The 10,939-nt window shown below is 40.7% G+C and overlaps 3 protein-coding genes across 3 annotated transcripts; 1 reads left to right on the top strand and 2 right to left on the bottom strand.

Moving 5' to 3' along the window:
- The first annotated feature begins 1,840 nt into the window (after positions 1 to 1,840).
- On the top strand, positions 1,841 to 4,306 carry LOC106325421. The gene is given in 1 exon segment (XM_013763468.1): positions 1,841 to 4,306. A coding segment is annotated over 1 exon segment (2,100 nt). The 5' UTR covers positions 1,841 to 2,064; the 3' UTR covers positions 4,165 to 4,306.
- A 593-nt stretch (positions 4,307 to 4,899) lies between these two features.
- Positions 4,900 to 7,793, bottom strand: LOC106327815. Its single transcript, XM_013766087.1, has one exon. It carries the CDS (start codon positions 7,560 to 7,562, stop codon positions 5,088 to 5,090), a length of 2,475 nt encoding a protein of 824 aa, XP_013621541.1. The 5' UTR covers positions 7,563 to 7,793; the 3' UTR covers positions 4,900 to 5,087.
- A 988-nt stretch (positions 7,794 to 8,781) lies between these two features.
- Positions 8,782 to 10,550, bottom strand: LOC106323286. The gene is made up of 2 exons (XM_013761432.1): positions 9,888 to 10,550; positions 8,782 to 9,777 (listed from the first exon to the last, which is right to left on the bottom strand). The coding sequence occupies exons 1-2, from the start codon at positions 10,548 to 10,550 to the stop codon at positions 8,782 to 8,784; spliced, it is 1,659 nt and encodes a 552-aa protein (XP_013616886.1).
- Positions 10,551 to 10,939: the final 389 nt, after the last annotated feature.

Genomic DNA, 10,939 nt, shown 5'->3' on the forward strand with positions numbered 1-10,939 from the left:
CAGATCGGGTTTATGAGTTTTCAGTTGTTCGGTTGCAGATCGGGTTTATGAGTTTTCAGTTGTTCGGTTGCAGATCGGGTTTATGAGTTTTCAGTTGTTCGGTTGCAGATCGGGTTTATGAGTTTTCAGTTGTTCGGTTGCAGATCGGGTTTATGAGTTTTCAGTTGTTCGGTTGCAGATCGGGTTTATGAGTTTTCAGTTGTTCGGTTGCAGATCGGGTTTATGAGTTTTCAGTTGTTCGGTTGCAGATCGGGTTTATGAGTTTTCAGTTGTTCGGTTGCAGATCGGGTTTATGAGTTTTCAGTTGTTCGGTTGCAGATCGGGTTTATGAGTTTTCAGTTGTTCGGTTGCTTCCCACAGCATTATAGGCTGTTCCAGTCAATATTGACTGCTCCTCTTCTTCTTTAGATTTCAGGTGATGTTAGGAACTGCATCTCCTTGGTTGGGTCAGATTTTATTCGTCTTTGATTTTGTATTCTTCGTCGTCGGCTTACCGTCAATAGTCTCTGCTCGTTTTGGTTTTCAAGATCTATTTTTTGGTGTTCTGACTTCTATGCTCTCTTTCATAGCTCGAGGACGGCTCCATAGTTTTCTGATTTCGCTTCGTCTCCCTTTCCCTCTCTATTCGTGCATCTCTTTGTAGCTTTCATCGCATCTCTGGTGGCTCTCCCTTTCACCATGTTTGCCACTCGAGATTTGGATAATGTTTTCGTTCGTGTATGCTATGTGGGCTTGAAAGGTTATTTCTGGTCTCAAGTTTAGTCTCTGATTTTTTGGTGGTTGTATTCCATTCTCCCTCTCTCAAGTTGTTTCTTTTCTTTCCATGTTTTCCTTGGTATAGGTGTGTGAAGTTAGTCTCTTGGAGCTTTGCTCCCTTCTATCAAGAGCTTTGTGGTTTTTCAGTTGCATGTCGTCTTGTATGTTCTTGTTTAGTCTGTGAGGTGTTTCTTACTTTTTAGCTACTGGTTGTGATTCCGGTGTTTTAGGCATATATTTTCCTGCTTTTTGGTGGCTTTGGCCTTTCGATTATTATTCTCCTTTTGGTCCGCTTTCTTAGTTTATGTGTTGGTTGTCTAGTTTCTTATTCTTAATTTGATTATCTTATGATACTAATAGTGAAATAAATATAATTTGTAAATGAAATAATAAAAATTAGTAAAAATAATAAAATGATGAAAAGTCTTGCTATTTTTAGGTGTGAATAAATTAAATATTTAAAATATATTTATATTATTTTATTTATTTCTTGAATTTTAGAGACCAATAAGTGTGAGATTAGATAACACACAATTAGAAATTGATGGAGAAAATTGCAATAATTTAAAAGAAAAAGAATTTAAATACAAAAAAAAAACATGAGGACACATGTCAACAAATCCCCCTTCCACATGTCATAAGAAGGGAAAAAGTCAACTTTATATATATATATATATAGATAGATAGATAGATAGATAGATTACTTAGATATTTTACAAAAGCTTAAGACTTAAGAAAATTCTAAGTAAGGTCGGTCCAAAACCTCGCGGTCCCGACCCGTTCCTGCTTCAAAAAGTTGGGGCGTTACATACGGCTCCGGTAGGTTACCAGAGGGTTTTGACCAGACGAATGCGGATATAAGAATTTTTGTTTGTGAATTATGCTGGTCGAATTTTTAAATAAAAAAAATGGCTCGATCCCGGAGGTGTGGGGAGGGTTAATCCGCAAACCAAACCCATCAGTACTTCTACACCATAGGTCCCATAACCAATGAAAGAAATTAGTTAGACAAAAAAAAAAAAAAATTTAAAAAAAAGAAAGACCAGAGGACTTTCGGTAATACGCAAAACGTCAACGACTGAATTCTAATATCAGTGTCTCTGAATCTAAGCAGTTCAAAACCTTCAAACCAAGGCACACTGAGATAGAAAGAAGAAAAATAAAATGGTACAGGTGATTCCCACACACATAAAAGATGTCTAGGACACATGGAACATCAGAGGATTGGTAATACTCAGCCTCTCGATTCAGACAGTTCTCATCATCTTTGCTCCATTGAGGAAACGAACACCCAACAGTTTCCTGGTTATGGTCCTGTGGCTGTCTTATCTCTTAGCAGATTGGTCTGCAAACTTTGCAATCGGTCTCATCGCTAAGAACCAAGGGAAAGAATTAAAACCCGAAGATCCTCCTCAAGACCAGAAGCTCATGGCTTTGTGGGCACCGTTCCTGCTCCTGCATCTTGGTGGACCAGACACTATCACTGCATATTCTCTCGAGGACAATGCGCTTTGGCACAGACACTTCCTCGGCCTTGCTCTACAGGCTATTGCAGGTGCATATGTGGTTATCCAGTCTTTACCTAATACTCTTTGGTTGATCATAATGCTTCTGTTCATTGCTGGGACCTTTAAGTATCTCGAAAGGACGATTGCGATGTACCTCGCGAGCTCGGACAAGTTCAGGGGCTCAATCATCAAGGTGTCTGGTTCGGATTTTGATGAAAGAAACCGCCCAGAGTATGCTAGACAAAATAGACCACTAAGAATAACTAAGCCTATTAGAGATTTGACACACCTGGACAGTCTTCAGTTTGCTTTTTGGTTCTTCAACAACTTCAAAAGTCTAATGGTCAACAACATCTTTAGCTTTGAGCAGCGGTACGAGAGCAGGGAATTCTTCAGTACATTGAAACCCGAAGAAGCTTTGAGGATTCTAGAGGTGGAGCTCGGTTTTATCTATGAAGGCTTATACACAAAAGTTCGGGTTCTTCATAGTTGGGTTGGGGCTGTGACTCGGACCATAGGCTTGGGATCTCTTCTGTCAGCTTTTTTCATCTTTCATTTTAGACACAAGAAGATCAACGAGTTTCATGGAGCAGATATAGTGATCACCTACACTTTGTTCTTAATTGGAATAGCTCTGGATCTAACAGCACTCCTCATGGCCATACCCTCAGACTGGACATTTGCTGTAATCAGTAGGCTAAACGAAGACGAGGCAGACAGTGGCTCACGGATAGACCCTGCACTCAACTGGTTCCTCGGTTTAAAGAAGCTGCGCTGGAAGAAGCAAAACTGCTGTGAGGGAACAGTCGAGCATGAGGTGCTGAACACGCCGTTTCTACTCCAAAGATGGGCAGGAAGCATCAAGACGTTCAACTTCATTGCGTACTCTGTCAAAACAGATGTAGAGAGGATCCATGACACCAAGGAAAGAACTCGTTGGCGTGTATGGAAGGCAATACTTCTCCCTTCCATCAGTACCTTCAGGAAACTGTGCGCAGGTATCGCCATTTTGATTCAGTATATCAAAGATGTCATGAATCAGTGGTCTGGAAAATATCCGGTAGCTCATTATGTTATTGAATTCTGGTTCATAGTACCTCGTTTTTTCACATTTATTGGCAACAAAGCCACCATCTTACTCGGCATCAATGATCTCCTCGATGAGATGACTCTGACAAGATCTGTACACAGTGAGCCTTTGACAAAACAGCTGTGGAAGTTCATATTCACTCAGCTGCAAGACAGACTCAAGCGTCCAGCCAAAGCAAAAGCCGGATGGAAAGGATGGGCTTCTGGCAACACCGAGTTAGAAATGGCTGATTTAGAACGATTGCTGCCTTATATAAAAGATGTTGATTACGACCGTAGCCTTATGCTGTGGCACATAGCAACTGAGCTGTGTTACCAAGAGGAAGCATCCGCTAAAGAAATCTGTTAGGACCGTGAGTTCAGCAAAATCATCTCAGACTACATGATGTATCTCTTGATTATGCAGCCCAAGCTGATGTCAGAGGTTGCAGGGATGGGGCAGATCAGGTTTATAGACACATTGGCTGAAGCTGAAAGGTTCTTCAAGAGGCGGCGAATTGAGAACTCGAGGGATGTGAGAACAGCTTGCGATCACATACTTAATGTCAAGATAGAGATTCATCCAAGGGATGTCAAAGGAAATCAAAGCAAGTCTGTGTTGTTCGAGGCAAGGGCACTGGCGAAAGAACTCAATAAGGTAACGTATCTAGACGAAAACAAGTGGACAGTAGTGAGCCGAGTGTGGATGGAGTTGCTGTCCTACGCAGCAAGCAATTGCGACGCTACGGCGCGTATGGAGCAGCTTAGCAAAGGAGGAGAGCTGATCAACTTTGTTTGGCTAGAAATGGCTCACCTCGGACTTGGAGATTAGGTGGCATCCTCTTCAGCAAAAGAGACCACACTAGTTTTAAGGTAACTAATTACAAGTGTCAACTGTTGTTTCTGTTTTGGTTACTTTGTGAACAACCTGAGCTATCTCTGATGTCTTTCGTTAGCAAGTGTGCCTGCAAACAATAAATGGAACTCTCACATCTCTTTTTGAAATTTTAGTGTTGTTATAAAGATGAACATATACTGAGATGTATAAATACAAAGCTCAGCATATAATGTATCTTAAACTTGATCCTGTTGCAAAAACCTAGAGACAGCACTTAGGATGGAATAAGTGTCCGGCTAAGATATGTCACCGGTCACATCTAAGCCCAATATCCATGTATGATCATTATGACCTCCAGTAACAAACTATTCAGGATTTGGAAACATATCACAGATTTCAAACTTAGCTGAAAGAACTAATACACTCTTAAACACACAAAATGGGAATATACACTTTTTCAGCAGCCAAACACTCATCAGAGCTTCAAAACGAAGGATTCACACAGAAATCAACCTAAAAAAAAGAAAACCGGTAAGATGTTCAGCTCAAATGAAATCATGGCAGTATCATCAGCCATAATAATACTGATTCAAGTTTGAACCAAAAACCAATGAATTTCAGAACATTTGGGTTGTTACGTAAACGATAACTGATCTTAAAAGCATACATATGTGAGCCTGAAAGATATTTGGCAAAATGTGCAATTGACATCGAAAAAGTTTCATCACGAAAGCATACACTGTCATCAAATTTATGAAGAAAATACATCATGCTCAATAGACATCTGAAGGTTCCATCATAATGCATACAATGTCAACATTTCTATGCAGAAAAGAGTTCATGGTTGAGCAGAAAGTAGAAGAAACACAATGCAGAACTAATTTAGAAACCGGTAAATGCAACATCTTTTTCTTACATCACTTGCCTATGATAAGTTTCGCTCTGGCATCTCCTTTGTTGATCTGGAACTGGTCCGTTAATCCAAAGTGAGCCATTAAAAGCCAAACAAAGTTGATCAGCTCACCACCTCTACTAAGCTGCTCCACATGAGCTGTAGAATCGCAATGACAAGCTGCATAACAGAGCAGTTCCACCCACACTTTGCTCAGTATCTCCCATTTGTCTTTCCCATACCTCTCTTCCAGCTGCCTAAGGTCCTTAGCTAACCTGCTAGCATCAAACAACACAGACTTGCTTCGATCTCCCTTAACACCCATTGGATCAATATCACTACTGACGTCGAGGATCGTCTTGCTAGCTATCTTCACATCTCTAACGTTCTCAATATGCCTCCTGTGGAAGAACTTGTCAGCTTCAGCCATTGTGTCTCTGAATCTAATCTTCCCAATTCCAGAAACCTCGGACATCAGACCAGGTTGCATGATGAGGAGATACATCACGTAGTCTGAAATGATTTTGCTGAACTCACGGTTGCTGTAATGCTTACTTTTATCATATCCCTCAGGGATAGTCTCTTCCTGTTGGTAACAGAGCTCGGTTGCAATGTGCCACATCAAAAGACTCTGATCATAATCAAAGTTTGTGACATAACCCACCAGCTTCTCCCTGTCTGCATCCTCTGGAAGGTTGTCTCGCAGAGTCCATTGTCCTCGAGCCAGAGATATCCTTTTAGCATTTTCAGGACTGTCTCCAAACTTTGACTTGTATTTCAGCTCATTGAACATGAACGCCCAGAGTTCTTTAGTCATGGGCTCTCCGTGCACAAACAGCGTCTTGTAAACCATGTCAAGCATATCCGAGATGTCGAAGAAGTCGCTGAACTTATCCCATACAAACTTGATGAAGTGAGGAATGCGGGAAAGGAACCCGAAATAGAAAGGGTAGATGGTACTACGAGCCCAAGGATGTTTTCTCGATGTCTCATTGACTTTGTGGCTGATCCTCTTGTGCACAGCGTTGATCAACTTGGCAACCCATCCACCAAGTGTTTGGATGATAAAGCTGAGCTTCTCAAATGGGTAAGTGAAGGCAGTCCATGCGTAGCGGCGGAGTTTACCTCTTGCGTCGTGGATCCTCGCTACCTCTGCATTTGTGGCGTAGGCTAGGAAGTTAAACACGTTAATTTTTCCACACCATCTCCTGAGGAAGAATCCAGTCGTCAGCACTTCATGCTTTGAACACTTATCATCACCTTCCTTGTTACACTCTTGGATCGTCCAACTAAGCTTTCTGAGACTAAGTAGCCAGTTGAAAAACTGATCTTTCGGTGATAGATCTTCGTCGGGGTCATCCTTCAAGCTACTAAGTGCAGCACAAGTCCAGTCAGAAAACAGAAACAAGAGGATTGATATGAGATCCAAAGCTAAGCCAACTGCAAACAGCGTGTAAGTAACCACAACATCAGCTGGATGAAACTCTCTGCGTTTGTTTGGTTTCTTATGAAAGAGGATGAAAGCTGCCACAAGGGTCCCTGAAGCAACCACCTGTGATATAGTTCCGATAAGGGTATGAAGAACAGCGACCTTGGTGAACAGAGCATCATAGAGGAATCCAAGCTCAACTTCAATGATCCTCAAAGCTTCCTCTGGATCAGTAAGATTCTCAAAGATCTCTAGGCTCTCGTCGCGCTCCCTGAAGCTGAAGATAAGGTTGACCACAAGGCCCTTGAATGTGTTGAAGAACTTGTAAGCATACTGAGCAATCTCAAGATCAGTCAACTTACTCTTTTCTTTGTCTTTTCTACTCTCTGAGGCTTGTGCTGGATGCACCAACTTCTTAGGCCTATTCTCCTTATCAGGCTCATCAATCAGAATGATCTTTGTGGGTAGTCTTGCCTCTTTCTTGGCCTTGTACTCCTCCATGAGCTTCGCGTAGTTTGGTCCGGGATCCGGTGCTTGAATCATAGAGTCTCTAAACTTATCCAAACTAGCACTATACAAAGCCGTTGTCCTCTCTAGATACTTTATAGTCCCGGAGATAAACACTAAGAGTATTATCAACCAGAGGCTATTGGGGATAGACTGAAGAACAACATAAACACCAGCAATTGCCTGAAAGACAAGTCCGAAGACATGTCTGAGCCAAAGAGTGTTGTCTTCAAGGGCAAAAGCTGTGATAGTGTCTGGTCCGCCAAGATGTAAGAGCAAGAATGGTGCCCATAAGGCCATGAGCTTCTTATCCTGTGGAGGGTCATCTTTCTTGAGTTCTTTACCTTGGTTCTTGGAGATGAGACCAACGGCGAAATTAGCTGACCAATCTGCTAAGAGGTAAGAGGACCAGATGAGCATGATCAAGAGTCTTCTTGGTGTGCGTTTCCTTAGAGGTGAGAAGCAAATGAGAATTGCTTGGAGGGTGAGGCTCAGAATGATTGCTCCTCTTATGTTCCATCTGTCCCACACATCCTTGATGTGTTTTGGTATCACTTCCACCATTGCTGTTGCTCTCTCTTGATGTGGTTTTTTCTTTCTATACTCTCTTTCTGTTTCTTTTGGTTTTGAGATTTGTTTTCTCAGATTGACTTAAGAAATTTGGGGTCTGTGGAATAATGTTTTTGGGAAGCCGTTGATGCTCTTTTTTTTTCACCAGAGGCTCACTCATGACTCGGGTAAGAGACGACTCAGCGACTCACTCAAGTCTACCTGTTCTGTTTTCTTTCAACGAATTAATAATAAACTATTTCTCATTTTTCGTACATTTATTGCAAATTGTTTATTAAATAAAAAATATTCTTTAAAGAAAAGTTCGTTTTTTTTTGCGGGAAACGACTTTAGCTTATAGGTCTTTCTTTATGCTGAATAATAATAAAATCAAAAGTGACAGCTGTTGGGTACAATAATTAAAAGTTCATGTTATCAGAAGTTGAGCTCGCGTCGTTTAAGGATAATATATTAATCAACTAAAATCCAATTTGAATCTTTAATACCATGATTAAAAATCCCAAGAGCATGATTATATTTTGTTTATAAATTGTATTCCCACCATTTTTTTAATATAAATCATTTTAGAATTGTGCACATAGATTAAGAAAATCATTATTTTTTATATTTTCTAAACAAAAACATCATTAATTATTTATTTAACCACAAATCAACTAATAATAAAATAGAAGATATATTATTATTGATCATATAATATTAAGTGTTAATAAATTTTAAATAGAAAACCGAAAACGTCATATAATTTGGAACATAATTTTTTTTCTAAAACGACTTATATTAAAAAACGGAGGGAGTAATAGAATTTTCGGTACATTACTTTAAGATTGTCCCCTCGTTAGTCTTACCTTTACTCCAGTCTGTATTTTTAATTGTTTGTTCTCTGTTTAAATCATTTTAACGGTTAAATAATAATAATAATAATAATAATAATTTTAACATTTGTGTCATCACTTTCCTTAATTCTTTTAAGCATTTCGATCACTAGGAAAATTGTCTTATGGATCTCAGGAACTAACCAAGCTCACAAAAATGAATGTATCAGCCAAGCAGAAGATAAACAAGGACATGAGTTACAATGCAGATGATATAATTGCTGGTAATGATACAATAGATGCAAACAGTTCAAGATATTATTCTTTGAAACGACAAAAGAACACAACAAAAGCAAACAGAGAAAACTAATGTTGCTGCCGGTTATTAGAGGATCACTTGCCTATAACCAAGCTCTAGCATCTCCTTGGTTGATCTGGAACTGATCTCCTAGTCCAAAATGAGCCATCAACAGCCACACAAAGCTGATGAGTTCTCCACCTTTGCTTAGCTGAGCTGCGTGTTCTATAGCGCCACACTTAGTTGCTGCATAACAAAGCAACTCAGCCCACACTTTGTTCACTACTTCCCACATGTATGCCTCTCCCTTGACCTCCTTCAAGCCATCCTTTAACTCTTGAAGCTCTTTTAAACCCTTAAGCTCTTTGGCCAACATGCTCCCATCAAACAGCACCGACTTGCTCCTATCACCTTTCACGTCAATAGGTTCAGCTTTTGTCGGAGCCGTCACAGATAAAATCGCCTCACTAGCCTTCTTTATGTCTCTGGATTCGATATGCCTTCTCTTGAAAAACCTCTTAGCCTCCTCGCATGTATCCCTGAATCTTATCTTTCCAATACCCACAACAGCTGACATCAAAGTAGGTTGCATCATCATGAGGTACATCATGTAGTCCGAAAGGATTTTACTAAACTCACGATCACTATGACTCTCTTCAGTGGCTGGTTCTGATTGGTATAAGAGCTCAGTTGCAATATGCCACACAAGAAGACTCTGATCATAGTCCATTTCCATCACATAGCGTAGAAGCCTCTCACGCTTTTTCTCTGTCTCTCTTTCTTCACCTTGTATGTCACGCAGACTCCAGTCACCTATAGCTGAAGAGACCCTCATGGCGCTTTCCGAGTCGTCAGCGAAACGGGATTTCTTCAAAACCTCTCCAAATATATGTTCCCACAGATCAAGAGTGACACGATCACTTAATGTATAGATAATCTCCTCAAACTGAGCTTGTATCCCAAAGAAGTCCATGAACTTTCTTGTCAGATAACCAAGAAGATGAAAAATGACGAACGTCCAATAGATCCAACTCCTAATATAATCTTCCTTTAACCATTTTCTGTTCTTGCATAAAACACTTATCTTATTGTCAAACCACTTTGGGAGAAAACCCAAGTCAAGGAAAAAGAGTAGAACACTTCATGAATGAGAGATCATTGACATGATAGGTCTATGAGTCCCAATCTTGGATGAATGGACTCACATACCTTAGTGCTTGCTGCCTTGGTGAAGATATCAGCTAGCTGATCTTCACTCCTTGTGTAGCACGGCAATATGATCTTCTGCTCCACAGCTTGTCTCACTTTGTTGCAGTCTACCTCTATATGTTTGGTCCTTTCATGGAAGACTGAGTTGCTAGCAATGTGTATAGCAGCCTGGTTATCACAATGCATCGTGATTGGCGTTGTAACTTCAATTCCCAAGTCCTTAAGAAGTCCCTTGATCCAAATCAACTCGCTTGTGAGCTTCCTCATAGCTCTATATTCTGCCTCAGCACTTGAACAAGACACCACCTTCTGCTTCTTGCTCTTCCATGTTACCAAATTGCCTCCAATGAAGGTACAATATCCAGTAGTTGATCTCCTATCAACTCGATCTCCTGCCCAATCCGCATCACAGTACCCAACAATCTCAGTGCTTCTATTGCATCCCATCCATACTCCTTGGCCTGGTGCCTCTCTTAGGTACCTGAGAATCCTCTCAACCATGTTCCAGTGGTGTACCTTGGGAGCTTGCATGTGTTGGCTTACTTGGTTTACTGCAAAGCATACATCTGGTCGGGTAATGGTAAGATAAATGAGTTTTCCCACCATTCTCCTATAGTGCTTTACATCTTCATATGACTTGTCTTCAATCTCCCCCTCACGCATCACTTTGTATCCTTCCTCTAGAGGTGTTTTGGCAGCTCTTCCACCAAGATCTCCAGCCTCATTTAGTAAGTCAAGGGTGTATTTCCTTTGAGATAGAAACAACCCTTCCTTAGACCTACACATCTCGATCCCTAGGAAGTATTTGAGCTCTCCCAAGTCCTTGATATCAAATGAAGCCTTAAGGAACGCTTTGGTCGAGATGATCCCTTCTTTGTCACTGCCTGTGATGATAATGTCATCAACATAGATGAGAATGACAACGATTTCTTGCTGGCTAGTGAGGGTGAATAGGGTATGATCAGCTTCAGACTTGACAAAGCCTCTTCCATTGAGGGTGGTGCTCAACTTATGGTACCAAGCCCTTGGAGATTGCTTCAAGCCATAAATTG

The sequence above is a fragment of the Brassica oleracea genome, chromosome C2 (assembly GCF_000695525.1).
Source record: "Brassica oleracea var. oleracea cultivar TO1000 chromosome C2, BOL, whole genome shotgun sequence".
Classification (NCBI taxonomy): Eukaryota; Viridiplantae; Streptophyta; class Magnoliopsida; order Brassicales; family Brassicaceae; genus Brassica; species Brassica oleracea.

Bases quoted from the DNA above. Each gene is read 5' to 3' on its own strand.
- LOC106327815 (XM_013766087.1), bottom strand. From the start codon at position 7,562: ATGGTGGAAGTGATACCAAAACACATCAAGGATGTGTGGGACAGATGG.
- LOC106323286 (XM_013761432.1), bottom strand. From the start codon at position 10,550: ATGCGTGAGGGGGAGATTGAAGACAAGTCATATGAAGATGTAAAGCAC. The intron at 9,778-9,887 runs GTATGTGAGTCC...TTTCTCCCAAAG, and splicing joins CCAAGGCAGCAAGCACTAAG to TGGTTTGACAATAAGATAAG.